Here is a 16,636-nt window from a genome sequence, read left to right as displayed (position 1 = left end):
CGGAGATTGCACTGTAGTGCATGGTCTTAAGTTTCCTCATTATCCTCTGAGAGAGATCATTTGTGAATGACTATGTTAACTTTGTCTCTAACCTCTAGTGTCTTTCCTGGTCATTTCTTTTTTTTTTGATTCGGAGGTGGGATCTTGGTTTACTGTTAAAGGAACGGAGCTACACTTTATGTAAGCTATAGTACGATGACCTAAGAATGGACAGAGCATCATTCCTAAGAGCTCATCAATGTTAACGGGCTAATAAGAGCCAGCAGCATACCACCCTGAATCCCACTGCTGGCTTGCCTCTGAAGCTAAGCATGGTTGGTCCTGGCTGGAAGTGGTGTTGGGGGGGGGCCAGTAGGAGGCGCTCTTTCTTTCCTCTGGTCTAAAAAAAAAAGATCCCAGTGCCTCAGAGCAGTGATTGGGGACATTAGCCCTGTGTAGGGTGCCGTCTTTCGGGTGGGACGTTAAACGGGTGTCCCGACTCTCTGTGGTCACTAAACGATCCCATGGTACTTATTGTAAGAGTATGGGTGTTAACCCCGTTGACCTGGCTAAATTCCCAATCTGGCCCTCATACCATCATGGCCACCTAATCATCCCCAGCTTCCAATTGGCTCATTCCGCTCCCCTTTAACTAATCCCCAAGTGGTTGCTGTAAATGAGAATGTCTTCTCAGTCAACTTACCTGGTAATATATGGGTTAAATAAAAACAAAAACGAGCTCTTACTGAGTCAGAGAGCATTACTGTGTGTGTACACCACCCACTGTCATTACAGTAGGTGTCATGTAATAGAACTCTTGAAGTTGCAGAAGTTCTCTACTTCCCCCATGGATTTGTTCAGCATCCACTGATGTGTAGGAGGTGCTATGTGCAATTGTGTTTGTCCCTAGGCTTTTATGTAGCACAGTCAAAGAGTATCTCCATCAGTGGTTTTGTGCAGTAGAATCCCTATCCGTCAGCTGTGTTGTGTATAACTATGCAGGTCTCAGGATTTTCAGCACAGCCGCTATCAATATTCAGAGGGGTCAGGAACGGTTCCACGGATTGTCCTAACTGGTGTGTGTTCGGTACGACTCAAAGCCTCCACTGGTGAGTAGGTGGTCGCACACTACGTGTGATAATGCGTGACTCCAGGATTTGATTCGGTAGAGTAGACTCAATATCAATTGAATGTGTCCTGTATGATTCCATGCATCATCACAACTCAGTCAGTGTTCCCCTGAGGTAGGAGTCCCGCGCTCCATTCTCCATGAACCTTGGGATTTTAAACAGTATACGACTCCTAGGCTATCAATATCAACCACAGTTGTCATGTACAATTCCTCACATCGCCACAACTGGTGTCAGCCTCACTCACCCTGAGGAAGGAGTCCAACGCTCCGTTCTCCATGAACTCGGTGATGATGAGCACGGGGCAGCTGCGGGTCAGCACGCCCTCCAGCCGGATGACGTTGGGGTGGTCGAACTGGCCCATGATTGACGCTTCCCCCAGGAAGTCCCGCCTCTGGCGCTCGGTGTAACCCGCCTTCAGAGTTTTGATGGCCACCACCCCCTCACGGCGGCTGGCCTGCTTCAGGCGCCCGCGGCACACCTCCCCAAACTCACCTGGGTGGGGAAGGGAGTGAGTGGAAGGAGTGGAGGAGGGAGTGGGAATTGGGGAAGGGGGGGGAGTGAGGGAGAGGGAGCATTACTGGTTTGAACTGAGGAGGAAGAAGAGGAAGACGAGGAGGAAGAGAGCAAGGGATGGAGTTAGTGAGGAGGGGAGGAAAAGAGTGAGAGCTCAGGGGTCTGAGAGGTTGGGGAGGGATTGAGGGACGGAAAGATCAGTGGTGCCTGGGACCGGTGTAGGGGGAGAAGGGACGGATGAGGAGCTTGGGGGTTTTGGTGCCTTGGTAAAGTGTGTGTTTAAAAAGGAAAAAGAGAGAGAGAAAGAAGAGAAAGAGAGGAAAGCAAAGGAGGCATTCAAGGTTGAAGTTAGGAGATAGACGACATGCTCTTAGAGAAGAAACAGCAGACTTGGTGGATGACAGAAGCAGACACTCCAAACTCCCCCTCCCCTCCAATACACACATACCCCCTCAACAACCGCTGCCCATCCTCTGTACACACACACTGCCCACCCAGCACACATCCTGTTCAACCAACCCCCCCCTACATTAACCACTCCCCAAACCACAATCAACTCCAAAAAAGCCTACCCCTTAAAATCCTTCAAAAAGACCGCACTAAAAAAGGTATAATCTTTGTAAATTATAGTTATGTCACACATGCAGCTAAGAAAAATATATGGAAATGTCTGCTCTACTCAAAATTACAACCAACTAATTGCAGCATTAATGCAAATATGGAAGAGGAAAGTGGAAGAGGGAGAAGTAAGGAACTTGTCTGTCGACCCTGCATTAAAGACCAAAATTGTCTAAAGAAAATTGTGAGAAATTAAAAAAGTGTACCAGTTTCATTTCAGGACCAAAAAAATTGACAGCTGTGCCATATAGATTGCGTAATAGTTGGGAAGAGATTTTTGATGTACCAATTCCATGGCACATGGTTTATGAACTGATACACAAAACAACCCTGGATTCAAAACTTAGCGTTTTTAAATTAAAATGTTATACAAAATTCTTGCAACCAATAGAATGTTATATATGGGGGATACAACCATCCCAGCTCTGCAGATTTTACTGCGAAGAGGCAGAGTCATTAGGTCATTTGTTTTGGTACCGGCCATATGTAGCTTGTTTTTGGTCGCAGGTCCAGGAATGGCAGAAGAATTGCAACATTTACCTGGAGCCAACTCTGCAAATAGCACTGCTGGGCGATTTTAAATAGGCAGAGTCAATCGATCAACAACGTACTAATACTCTGAGCCAAAAATGTTATCTTTCATTTACAATATGTAGAATCTAAGGTTCAGAACTTTTGTGAAGCATCACAGCACAGTTGAAAAACATATGGCAAATAGAAATCAAAACTGGATGGTGTTCAGAGATAGATGGGATGGGCTGAGTGGAGCTAAAGGGTGGAACTAAAAACATACAAAAGATACATTTTGTAAAATATTCTGTGTCCGTAAAATGCATATAGTATGTATAGCTGGAAGTAGAAGCTCAAGAGTTGTTGTCCATTAGTTTATTCCAATTACGGGAGGGATGGTAGGGTTAGGGGAAAATAATGAAGGAAAATATATAAAATCTACCTCTCTATATATATATATAAAAAAAAATATGGGGATTGGAAATGATGCAGACAATTACATTGATGGAAGCCACAATCTATCTGCAATATTAATCTACCCCCTAAAAAAATATTTGAAATGTTTTTAGAGACAAAACTTCAACAACTAGCTATATTGGTTACCTGCACCAATGACCTCCTCGATCTTCACACACGAGATGTCTATCTCCTTGGCAAACTCGTGGATGGCCTCGTTGGGGTCCTCGTAAGTGAACGGGTCAATGTATACCTTCACCCCCGGGGAAACTAGAGAGATGAAATGAATGAAGGGAGGATTGCGTCAGATGTTTCTCGCCAGGTCTTGAACACACACGTTCTTCAGATATGCATGACACTGGCAGTTTGGAAGTCATGTGTTCCAATGTGGAGTGACTAACTAATACAGTCATGACTGGAATCAAATTGAAAGCATGAACAGCACATGGGCATATCTATCACACAGCTCGGGGAGTTTGATAAACCTGATCTAGAAAATCATTGTTTCCTGTGAGCAAATGCAGTTTCCTGCCTTGGTCAGATGACTGAATAATTCATCCAATCAGGTGGTTTTACCATCTTGGTTTGAACAAAGGACCTCAGAAGCTGCAGCCCTTCAGGATTAGAGTTGTATAGTATGCACACACATGCGCGCACACACACACACACACACACACACAACACCCTCCCCAAACACACACACACAAATACACAACACCCTCCCCAAACACACACACACAAACACATAACACCTTCCCCAAACACACACACAAAAGCACAACCCCTGCCCCCAACACACACACATACAATCTGCTCCCCCAATACACACACACACACACACACACACACACACACACACACACACACACACACACACACACACACACACACACACACACACACACACACACACCCCACACCCCTGCCCCCAACACACACACACCCCCTCCCCCAGTGCTCACCGTACTGCTGCAGCTTTTCTGTGTACTCCAGCTCCGAACTGCTGTGTTGCTTCCTGCAAACAAGGACCACACACGCACAATCTCATTCGTATGATCAATCCTCTTTCTTGGCTGGCACTCCAGAGGCTGCTTTCAAATAACAAGCAGAAGATAACAGATTGTATTCAGACAGTCGGGATTGGAAGAATGGAACAATGCTAAGGGTGGCTTAAGCCTTTCTAAGGGGCCTTTTCAGGATTCAAGAAGTTGCTAAATAATGACCAAAAAGGCCTGTGTTAGATAAATAAATACATCTAAAAAAAATAAAACAAACGTACCTAGAGCAAACTATGGCCATGACCACAATGGCAACAATGACCACTAGACCGGCCGACGCCGAGCCCACGATGAGCGGCAGCTGGTCCTGCACCGATTTCTGAGGGTCACCTGAGAAAAAAAGGAAAAAAAGATAAACAAACAAAAACCTGAAATGTCACTGAGGAATTCTTAAAGAAACAGCTAGTGAAATATGGAAGCGGATTCATGCCAAAACAAATTATGGGATGTGAATTGTAATCCAATCCGTGTTTAGTTTTTCATTTAGACACAATAAAAGTGCTTTATTACAAAAAGCCAAGTTAGCGGCCTTGTGGTTAGTGTCCGCCCTGCGATTGGAAGGTTGGGAGTTCGATCCCCGGCCAGTGCGTCTCTGATTGACACTCAGCAGTGAGTTAGATTGGGGTTAAGGCCTTGCGATAGACTAGCGTCCTGCACATCAAGCTGCCTCACGCTACAGAAACAGGAGACTGGCTGCTGCTCCTAGAAGCCAAGCCTTGTGCAAGGCTACTTACTTATTCCAAAAAGCAATGCACTCTGGTAAAAAAAGAAAACACGGATATTGAAAAACAAGACATTTTATTTCCATGTTTTTATATGTATTAAATCCTGCATTAATCTGCTTCCATAATAGACTGTAAAAATATCACATAGCCATTAAGAGCAAATTAAAAAGACAGACAGCTTCTTCAGTGTTCTTTCACTACTTGGATGGATTGTACTTATTAAAGTGAACATAGAAAAGCTTTGAAACACCGGTGAAGAAAAAAAATGAAAGGCATTAGCAATGGTGGACAATGATAAACAGTGAAGGGAGAGAGAGACAGAAAGAGGAGGAGAAAAAGACAATGAACTGGTGAAGGCAGAAAAGGAGCAGAGATGGAGGGAAAGTAAGAGGCACAGAGACAGATGGGGAGGAAGAGATTGACAGAACACAGAGAGAAAGAGTGAGACAACGAAGGAGCACAGGAGGAGGAGGAGGAGAGCGAGAGAGAGAGAGAAATGCGTACTGTGTATGGAGGTGCTGAAGTCCATAGGGATGCTGTAGTGCCCGTAGCCAGCCACAGTGCGAGCCCGGACCTGGATAATGTAGGGAGTGGCAGCCCTCAGTCCCTCCACACGGGTTGAGCTGTGCTGGGCCGTCACCGTGTGAGACATGGCCTGGCCCTACGGAACACATCAGTCAATCAACCAATCGAACAAATGTATTTATGAAACCCTTTTTACATCAGCAGTTGTCACATGATTTTACAGTAACACAACTTAGACTGAAATCAGAGGCAGACTGACAAGGAAAACTCCCTAGAAGTAAGAAAACCTTGAGGAACCCAACAACACATTGATTAGAATTTTATAAAAAGGGACAGCATTCACTTGATGTAGTTGAGTTAATTTGGTTCATATTCTTTTCTATACGAGCAGCATGTCTATGTCCATGCTGATGTCTATCGGCACATGATGCTGCTGAAGAAAACAACACACATCTGCATCAAGTGAGCGCTAACCTGTGAAATGCCAAAAACAACCCAGCTACATCAGACAAAAGATGCAATATTTATTTTTCAAACATATTTTGTACAATTGTTTTCTTTCCAGTGACTCTTCAAACTTAAGGTACAGAGTAAATGTCTACTTAGGTAAATCGTGGTTGAATCAGAGAACAGTGAGCCTGGTCCCAGATTTGTTTGTGCTGTATAGTCAACACCTACAACACCAATGAGTTGGCTATACAGCACAAACAGATCTGGGACCAGGCTAGAGGCTGGGAAAAAGGCAATAGGAGTGGGCTATACAGCACAAACAGATCTGGGACCAGGCTATAAAACAGTGCCTTACCCTTTCGTAGTACTTTATCTCGTAATCCAGGATGACCCCGTTGGGTTTCTCTGGGGGAAGCCAGGACAGGCTGAGGGTGTCTGACGTTGACTTCATCAGGTGCACTGTGGGTATTGCTGACGGTGCTGTGATTGGACAACAAAAATGGGTGATGTTAATAAGTAAAAGAAATACAAGCTTTCATGTTGAATATGTTAAGAGCATTTTTGTTCCACTGTATAAATGAAATTAGCAAAGTGTACAAGCTCTTCATCTAGCATTGTTTACGATTATCTGACCATTCTCCATTACATTTCAGTTTATTGATTTGGTACTAAGCTGAAATGACACATACTGAGGCCATAAACTCACACAAAACATCAGTACTGAGAACAAGATGAGACGGTAGAAAGGAGAAGACTTTGTTGCTGCTAACCTGAGTTGAGTGGTAAAGTTGGTGACATTGAGTGGTGTGTCGTCGTGTAGTCAGAGTGGTGATGTTAAGTGGTAGGGAGCTACTTTACTTACAGTGGTGACTTTAAGTGGTGTGTTGTGTTGTCGTGAGGTGAGAGTGAGTGCCGATATCAATTATTCATGTTGAGTGCTGCTAACGTTAAGCGCTGACAAAGCATTACAACGATACTAACCGGCCTGGTTGGTGGTGATGTTGACGGTGGCGTATCGCGGTGCGCCGGGGCTCTTCCCAGAGACGCCGTTGACCGCCTGGACCTCAAAGCTGTAGCGGGTGTGCGCCTGCAGGTTCCTCACCACCACCTTCTTCTGGGTCAGGCCGAGTCGGCGCGGCGACATGTCCATGTTGTCGTCACAGCGCGAGCACGGGCTCTGGTCGCGCAGACACTTCTTACACACCACGTTGTAGATGACGTCGTCCCGCCCGCCGACGTCCAGCGGCTCCTCCCACTCCAGGGCGATCGAGGTCTCGTTCACCGTGGAGATGACGTTCTGAGGTGGCGAGGGCACGGCTGGACAGAAACGCCACATACGGGTTAGTGATGTCATCTGAACACCGCTTATAGAGGCTAATATTGTAGAACCTCACTTTTAGAACCTCACTGTTAAAACCATAGTCTTCGAACCCCACTCTAAGCATTTATGATTTGCTTACTAAGATACCAACTTGGGCTTATCTTCCTGGATCCATACAGTTCATACAATTGTCCACTTTCTGGTGGAGAAATATGATCTCCAGCACATAATGAATTGAATAGAAGTCTTCATTTATTTTATATATACCATGTTCATTCCATGCACTTCAACTTCAACATTATAATTCATGGAACTTAAATCATTACCCATTAAATAGCAATGGGAGTTCATTCCATAAAGTAGAAAGATGTTCTGCTATACATGATGAAATAAATAGCAGGATTCTCATAGAGAATATAAACCATATCCAAGCCACGCTTGACTTAAACATCACTATTCATGAAACTCGATCCATTACCCATAAAATAGCGACGATCTGAATGTAAATGATCTATTGCGCAGCGGTGGTGCATAGTAGTGTATACCTATGGAACAGTGTTACTCAATAGAGACGAGTTCTTTAAATAAGAAAGGTATGAAATCGGGGTAACGTGTGATAAATGCTACAGGGGACAACTGGAGCAGCAAGCATAATGTTTCTTTCATCCAGCTACAGAGGCTGAGGGGAAATCTAAACCCAAACCCCTCTCAAAGCCGATTCAGACAACACCTACTACGGCAGCAGCACATGGCGAGGAAAAGCGAGGCGAGGTAATGCTTTCACAGTGTCTCAGTCCACGCATCTCAACCAAGTCAGTTCAGCTCCTCTGCCTGTTCGCCCTAAGTGGAGCTAGTCCCCCCCCCCCCATGCTCTGTCTTATCCAATTAGACTGACACAGTTTGGAATGTGGCATCATCTAATCGGGCACAAAGTCTGAAATGCCGGGCTCCCAACGCGATCCCGAGCTGAGCTTTCTAGTACAACACCCTCGACCCCTTGCTAAACATTGTCTGCCAGGCCTGGCACACGCTCTGACAGGCTATAGGGGAAGTATGGAGTCCGAATGGTCTGCGAGGATAGTGACACAGTGGTTTGAAAAGATTTGGGCACAGTGACACAGTCCGGATTTTCTCAACAAGGAGAGTCTGCACGAGTCATAGGGGCTCAGTCACAGTTAATGTATGTTATGCCAGAGAAAAAAAGGCCTTTGGTGTTAGGCTATGTCACAATGTCAAAGCAGTGCATGTCGATCACACATCAATTGTGATATCGCAGAGAAAAACGGTGATTTCTCTGGTAAAGGTGTCTGTGGAAACAACTGTAGATGCTCAAGTTAAAACTAAACTACCTTCACAGACACTTACACCATAGCGGTTTTCGAAACTCTCTGGGCCAGTTCCTCAGACAAAGGTGAAGCCTAGTTCTAGACTAAATAGCATGGAGAATCTCCCATGCTCAACGGAGAATCTTCATTGAATTTCTACGGCCAATGACAACTGCTAATGAAAAATGGTGAGCTTGACTTACTGGTGCAGGCTGATTCCGGAGGGTCACTGTCGGCCCGGTAGAAGCCATTTTGGCATAGGCAGATGTTGGCCCCCCTGGAGCTCGTGCGACTGTTGGGGGGGCAGGGGTAACACGAGCCCTCTCCCTGCTTGTACTTGAATAACCCGGGGGTGCACGCTATATTGGAAAGACAAAAGCAAAAGGGACAGTCAGAACACTGTCAAAGTCAATAAAGCACAACACCAAACCAAGGCCGGCCACATACTACAATCTCAGTCCGGCTGGGGTCAAGTATGTTAGAAAGGCCTAACTATTGATAAAGGGCAGTTCTCGTTGAGTTTGAGAGAGCTACTCTGTCCAAATCTTTCAAACCATAATGTCACACTAGACTCTCTCTTTCTGGGTGAGTTTGAATGCGTGAGGAACACCTAACTCTTTATTAAGGAAACTTCCAGCGAGGGGTGGTGAACGAAATTGGGATCGTTAACATTAAGAAAAAAATAATTTTCTTTCCCCCTCCCACAAAATTAAAATCACAGTGCAGTTATCACGAAACATATTCTTTGCCGTGTTATAGCCTAACTAGATGATAGGCTATAAATGCCTGGGGAAAGTTGTGTAATTTAAATAAAACTAGAGCGATAGAGGTGAACTTTAGGCTACTTGGCAAATTCGCAAGACAAGACATTGCGAGATACAGATTACCATGACCATATCCACACTGTTCTTTCTGCCTGCCCCTCCTCTCTCTGCCTCGCCTGCTCTTTCTCTTCGCTAATGATGCAAGTGTGTGTTCAGTCTTCGGTCTGGTGCGTGTAGAATATACTAGCTTATTCCTTAATGATAGGCCCTGCTTTACTGAAGTTGTGAGACATTGCAAGATAAAGCATTCCATTGTGAGATTCAGCTTTCGATTGCCGATAGATAGGCCTAGTGCACGATTCTGACTCCGTCTACCTAGTGGCCAACCTGCCTGTACTGTGCCCTTCCCCTCGTCCTCCCTTGCTTTGAAAGATGCAAATGTGTGTTTTTACAGAGGTACAGCAACTAATCAGTTTCCTCCGTTCCAAAAATACCAAATTTTAGGAGTCGATTCGTTGCGGATTCTAATCCTGGCACTGAGAAATGGGAGTCGACACCAGGAGTCGACGTGCAAGGAGTCGATTATTTTGGAGAGTCGCAGAATGGTGAACTTACTAAATGACTGTGTGATATTAGGTTGCTTCTTGTGTAAATATTTTCCGTCTGGATTTTAATGATTCGTATGTTTGCTGTTAACAGTTGGGAAAATGGCAGAGGAAGGCAAGCGACATCAGCGAAGTCCTACATGGCAATACTTTGAGAAGTTAAATGAGAAGGTGGTAAAATGAAACATTTGCAAGGTGGAATTGAGGTACAGTAATGGTAATACGAGTGCAATGGACACACTGAGATCCAAACCGTTGCGGTCATATGCAATAGGACCATATTCTGCATTTTAAAATCACATGGAATTTATTAACATTTCTTATCGTTTTAACGGAAAACCAATACAAAAATGTAAATGTTAAGATTTTTTTTCCCCTCGGTTGTCACATCCCTCTAGCTAGTCTGTCAAATACCTTCATGTCATATCGTCACACTAGACTATCTCAGTGCGTGTGTGGGGGGGGAAGAGAGAATATGTCAGGAAGTCTTTATAAACTTCTAGCAAGTCTGTGCAAATCCTTCATACCCTCTCATTTTCATCATAACATACGAGGGATTTCAATCTATCCCAGAGAGGACTATGGATGACAGGTAAATTGAGAGCGAAAGATGAAGATGGACGGATTACAGTAGATTGTTCCGGTCTGGCTAACAAGGATGGAGGATACTATTGAAAGTAAGCATACACCTGAATCCATCACTCAGTGTCTATGTGGGGCTAAGTGTCAAGATAAACCAACAAAGGTCTCAACATCAAATGGGGTTAAGATTTGTACTAAAAGTAGGGTTAAGGAGGTTTACACTAAGAGGTTGTAAATATCTCTTAGAAACTAGACTTTACTTCTACTTTTCTCACATTCTTTAAGTGTGGTGTAAAACCGTGGCTCTGGCTAACATCTGTCTTATCAGCATGAGGGCTCGTAAAAACCTTTCTGGCGAGGGGGTGTGATTAACTAGTCGGGCTAAGTGGTTTTCCAGTTTGAATTTAAGCTAAGTCCTAATTCTCCGGAATGCCACTTTGTGTGAAATGAGTGAACTTTAAAGTTCCGCATTCTAGCTCAAAAAACCATGCAATAAATAGTTAAGTTAAGATGACATGAAAATGTGTTTTGGATCTCGTAACTCAACTAAGACCTCAGGCCCAGATACACTCTTGAAACATTCATCTGATTTTATGTTTGTCTTATTATACACTGCACCATCGTTTTCTTTTGTTTGTTTGTTTTGTTTCTCGAGGACAATCACCTGAATCCTCCGCTTTAATCCATTAACCTTGGAGGGCATGCCCATTTGTCTTTCTCTCTCTGATACCGGAAAGTTCTGTGGCCCTCACTGGCCTCTCCCTCTCTACCCCACCTCCCGCTCCCGCTCCCCCTCCCTCTACCCCCACCCTCTCTCTCTCTCTATCACCCCTCCCTCTCTCCTCCCCTCTTTCTCTCTCTCTCCCCTTCTCTCCATCCCTCCCTCTCTACAACCCCCCCTCTCTTCTCTCTTCATTCCACCTCTCTCTCTCTCTAGACTGAGGTAACGTCCCTGTGATTAATGGTGAGCGGTGGCAGTGTTGGCTCACGGTGGTCTGAGCGGTGGTAATGAGTGCAGCCGCCTGTAGATGAACTAACGGTGGGGAGACCATACAGGAAATTACACTTCCTCCTCCTCGCCACCGCTCGCCTCCGCCACGCCTGAAGCCTCTGGAGAGCCTTTTATCAGGCGTCGACAACAGGCTTTTAACCTTGAGCCGCCAAATGGCCATAAATGAGCTCTGTGGCGCGTGTTATTTACCGTTTCTCACGCCCAGGTGAAGAAAGCAGAGAGACGAGGAAGCTTCTCTTTCTTTCCCTGACCGCTCCTCATTTTGGCATGGGCAATCGGCAATTCACGGCTCAATCTCATTGTCCTTCTCTCTCTCTCTCCCTCTGTCCGTCTCTCGCTTAATCTCTCCTTCCCCCTCTAACAATATATCTCTCTCCACCTCAATATCTCTTTCTCCTTTACAATCTCTTTGTCTCTCCCTCACACAACATTCTCTCTCACAATCTCTTACTCTCTCCCACTATCTTCCTTTCTCTCCTCACTATCTCATTCTCCCTCTCCCTCCGATCCCCCCCTCTCTCAATATTTGTATGCTGCTGCTCTCCGCAACAGCTCATTAATGCAATCTCTCCACCCTCCTTCACGCACCACACAATACATACAGAGGGTGGAGTAGACTGTGTGACTTGAATTGAGCATAAAAAAACCCGGGCTTTGGCTAAGCATTATAACCAGGCTTTAGTTAAGCATTATAACCAGGCTTTAGTTAAGCATTATAACCAGGCTTTAGTTAAGCATTATAACCAGGCTTTAGTTAAGCATTAAACACCAGGCTTTAGTTAAGCATTAAACACCAGGCTTTAGTTAAGCATTAAACACCAGGCTTTAGTTAAGCATTAAACACCAGGCTTTAGTTAAGCATTATAACCAGGCTTTAGTTAAGCATTATAACCAGGCTTTAGTTAAGCATTATAACCAGGCTTTAGTTAAGCATTATAACCAGGCTTTAGTTAAAAGTCAAAACAGGCACCTATAGACTGAAAACTCACCCTGGCACTGTGTGTCGGCCATAGCAGGCTCAAACCCCGGCATGCAGGTACAAGACCCCACGGGAACCATCCACTCCCCATCCCCGTTGCAGTACAGCTTAAGAGGGACGGACAATTCCTGCGCGTTAGACACACACGCCCCCGGGGCGATGACCAAGGAGGTGGCCTCGGCCCCTGTGGCCGTCTCGGGGAAAACGGCGAAGTTTGCGATGGTCGTCGAGCACTTCTTGAAGAAAACCCGCACGGATATCAAGGACATACAAGCCCCCAGGTCCTGGAAGGCTAGGTAGAAGCCGGCCTTGGAAATAGGGCCGAAGCTTCGCACTTTGGTGTTGATCCTGCCTGCCTCGAGCAAGGAAAAACTCTCATCAGGGGCAATGGTGTCAACTTTGACATAAGGGGTCTCCCTCCACAAGGGACTACTTTCAGTAGCGGTATCGCCATCGGACTCGTAGTAGAAGAGGTTAAAGGTCTCTTTGCAGGAGCCAGGGATGTTGGGAATACTGGCACAGTCGCGAACGGAGAACTTGAGCTCCACGTAGACGCGCAGCACGCCCTTACGGGGGATGAAGTCCGTCCTCAGCCAGTTGTTCTGGTTGGGCTCGCGCACGTTGCACACCTGGTATGTCCTGATGGGACTCATTGAGTCGTCGTAGCCACTCACCTCCTCCCACTACAGGAAAACAGACAAACAATGTTACTAGTGAAGAGAACTGTAGATATCATCGGACCTGGGTTCAAATAGTATTGATTTTATTTCAAATAGTTTAGCTGTGTTTGGTTGAGCTTGCTTGAACCAATGCAATAGTGCCAAAAATGCAAACCCCACTCATCTGGCACTCCAGGCAGGCTCTAACACGCAAAGCATTTGAAAGAAAACAAATACTAATTGAACCCAGGTCTTCATATAATCGTATTATTAATTGCACAGGAAAGGTAGCAATCAGAATGTCCTTCCTAGGAAATGTTGGTTCTCCAAATGCTACAGTAATTTAGTAAGTGCTGCTATTGAAAGAGATTATAGGGCCTATTTTTAATGAGTTCTGCCATATCTGCCTAATCTCAAATCGTGTATAATGCAAACAGTGCATTATTTACTAAAGGGGCAATTCAAATACAATGTCATCTTTCTGGTTGCATCACGGAGATGTTATGGTGTATAGTGTAAAACTTGAATTAATAGACTGGCCGTTCATTTGCTCAAATCACTGACCACAACAGGCGCTTATTAGAGACAGGCTTCTATTTGAGCCAGGCGTCCATTTTCCCTAACGTGCACAGCTTTTGCTCATTTGAACAGTTCATTGTTTAGTTCCAGCATTCCAGCATTTTAATACATTTCTTCATTTCCTTCAATAATGTGTTATCATTTACATACCGTGTCACGTTTTAGTTGTCTTAGTATGCCTCTATTTCAACCCCCAAAATGTTTTTCTTTCACAGATTAGTTGTTTTCGTCTTTGATTATACATTTTCGGGCAGTTCTTACTTTTGCCATTAGAGGGCGATCGGACGATTTCTGGGGGGGGGGGGGGTGTACTCCCCAAAGTTGTTGACTGTTCTTATGCTTGTTAGTTAGCTACAAGTTCTCAGCTGTTAGCAACCAATGGCTAGCAGTTTCTTACTTGTGATAAAAACGGATGATTGCCATAATTTTTTGAGACGTTACTGAATTATTTCATGTAACAAATCAAACATTAAACCACATAAACAAGTAATTTAGACCCGGTGTTTATTTGAAACAGGTGTTCGTGTGCTGAAATGTGTGCCCTTGCTCGGCTATTAAAAGGGACAGGTGGCTATTTCAGACTCAGCGTTTAATTGAAGTTTTACGGTACTTTAAGATTCAAGTGGTATATTTCAAGTGGAACATTTCCAAGCCTACTCTTTAAAGCCGCGAGAAGCATTTTTGCATGCTATGAAACGTGGTCAGTATACCTCATTGAGTGAAGCAGTCAATTAATTATTTCACAGCACTTAGCTTCAACAACGGTCTAACGATGATATGGTTCTCTACAGTCAGCAAATTAACCATTTACACCAGTTCATATCCCCAGATATTCTACACCAAATATATTCTACAATATTACAATATAGGCATGACTACCTATAAGAAATATTCAAAGAGCTATCTATTACAGGATTAAATCCATGATTAACCATGATCCATGATTAACTGGGTTATTAACATATTTTTGCCCAAGGAATAAATCATCTTTTCCAAGAAGTTAATCTTTTGATTCTAACAACTCAACCTGAATAATTAATTTACATTCTTAATGAGGGCTCCAAACATTGATCAATTCAACAAGAGGAACAGAATGCATAATTCCATATTTGGCACGCATGCAATTTATTCCAAAACGATGAGTCCAGGAATCAGCATTCTACACCATAAATCAAGTGCAACATGTCGCAGCAGCAATCCCTCACAAATATGATAATTGCACCCGGACAGAACGTACGGGCTTGTCACGCATTTTGAGAGGGCCGCCTTGCCCTAATGACATATGACTTCTTGGGGTGCAAAGACATTCGGTGTGAGTCTGCAGAAAGGCCTGAAAAGAATGGACTGCCGAAGATTGTTGCCATGGTAACCTGTCGTTTTCATTGACTGACTTTGCGCTCACGTACAAAAGACAAATTACACTGCCCGGGAGTGGGGAAGGTCTGTCAAGCTGTTAGCCTGGGGGTCAAATATATGTTGTTTTATTTTCTCACCATTTCTATGGGGGATATGATCAGCTGAAACATTCATTCCCGGCTGTAATTTGCCTATTGGCTTCTTCCACTAAGAGAAATACAGTACAAGTCAAAAGTGTGGACACATGTACTCATTCAAGGGTTTTTCATTATTTTTTACTATTTTCTACATTGTAGAATAATAGTGAAGACATCAAAACTATGAAATAACACATATGGAATCATGTAGTAACCAAAAAAGTGTTAAAAACAAATCAAAATGTTTTATATTTGAGATTCTTCAAAGTAGCCACCCTTTCTCTTGATGACAGCTTTGCACACTCTTGGCATTCTCTCAACCAACTTCACCTGGAATGCTTTTCCAACAGTCTTGAAGGAGTTTCCACATACGCTGAGCACTTGTTGGCTGCTTTTCCTTCACTCTGCGGTCAGACTCATCCCAAACCATTTCAAATAGGTTGAGGTCAGAGATTGTGGAGGCCAAGTCATCTGATTCAGCACTCTATCAATCTTCTTATTGGTCAAATAACCCTTACACAGCCTGGAGGTATGTTGGGTCATTGTCCTGTTGAAAAACAAAATTATAGTCCCACTAAGTGCAAACCAGATGGGATGGCATATTGCTGCAGAATGCTGTGGTAGCCATGCTGGTCAAATGTGCCTTGAATTCTAAATAAATCACCAACAGTGTCACCAGCAAAGCACCCCCACACCATCACACGTCCTCCTCCATGCTTCACGGTGGGAACTACACATGCGGAGATCATCCGTTAAACTACTCTGCGTCTCACAAAGACACGGCGGTTTGAACCAAATATCTCAAATTTGGACTCATCAGACCAAAGGACAGATTTCCACTGGTCTAATATCCTTTGCTCGTGTTTCTGGGCCCAAGCAAGTCTCTTCTTCTTATTGGTGTCCTTTAGTAGTGGTTTTGACCATGAAGGCCTGATTCACGCAGTCTCCTCTGGACAGTGGATGTTGAGATGTGTCTGTTATTTGAAGTCTGTGAAGCAGTTATTTGGGCTGCAACCTGAGGTTCAGGTAACTCTAATGAACTTATCCTCTGCAGCAGAGGTAACTGGGTCTTCTTTTCCTGTGGCAGTCCTCACGAGAGCCAGTTTCATCATAGTGCTTGATGGTTTTCGCGACTGCACTTGAAGAAACTTTCAAAGTTTTTGAAATTTTCCGGATTGACTGACCTTCATGTCTTCAAGTAATGATGGACTGTCATTTCTCTTTGCTTATTTGAGCTGTTCTTGCCATAATATGGACTTGGTCTTTTACCAAATAGGGCTATCTTCTGTATACCACCACTCCCTTGTCACAAACACAACTGATTGGCTCAACCGCATTAAGAAGGAAAGA

General features: G+C 44.3%; 1 protein-coding gene across 2 annotated transcripts in view; it reads right to left on the bottom strand.

The window, feature by feature from the left end:
• The window catches only part of ephb3a (eph receptor B3a), a 41,625-nt gene that overhangs the window by 10,810 nt on the left and 14,179 nt on the right, over nucleotides 1–16,636 (bottom strand). The window contains exons 1-10 of one of the 2 annotated variants that reach the window (XM_014139354.2): nucleotides 13,944–14,052; nucleotides 12,566–13,238; nucleotides 8,817–8,972; nucleotides 6,949–7,284; nucleotides 6,323–6,447; nucleotides 5,497–5,653; nucleotides 4,489–4,597; nucleotides 4,172–4,224; nucleotides 3,357–3,479; nucleotides 1,357–1,604 (exon numbers count right to left, since the gene is read on the bottom strand). In XM_014139354.2, the coding sequence (XP_013994829.1) occupies nucleotides 1,357–1,604; nucleotides 3,357–3,479; nucleotides 4,172–4,224; nucleotides 4,489–4,597; nucleotides 5,497–5,653; nucleotides 6,323–6,447; nucleotides 6,949–7,284; nucleotides 8,817–8,972; nucleotides 12,566–13,208 (1,950 nt within the window). In that variant the 5' untranslated portion in view covers nucleotides 13,209–13,238; nucleotides 13,944–14,052. Of the gene's footprint in view, nucleotides 1–1,356; nucleotides 1,605–3,356; nucleotides 3,480–4,171; nucleotides 4,225–4,488; nucleotides 4,598–5,496; nucleotides 5,654–6,322; nucleotides 6,448–6,948; nucleotides 7,285–8,816; nucleotides 8,973–12,565; nucleotides 13,239–13,943; nucleotides 14,053–16,636 lie in introns of those variants that run through there. The other variant, XM_014139353.2, reaches the window with a different exon arrangement.

Source organism: Salmo salar, chromosome ssa14, assembly GCF_905237065.1.
Source record: "Salmo salar chromosome ssa14, Ssal_v3.1, whole genome shotgun sequence".
NCBI classification, from domain to species: Eukaryota; Metazoa; Chordata; class Actinopteri; order Salmoniformes; family Salmonidae; genus Salmo; species Salmo salar.
This window is presented reverse-complemented; position numbering and strand designations above follow the sequence as displayed.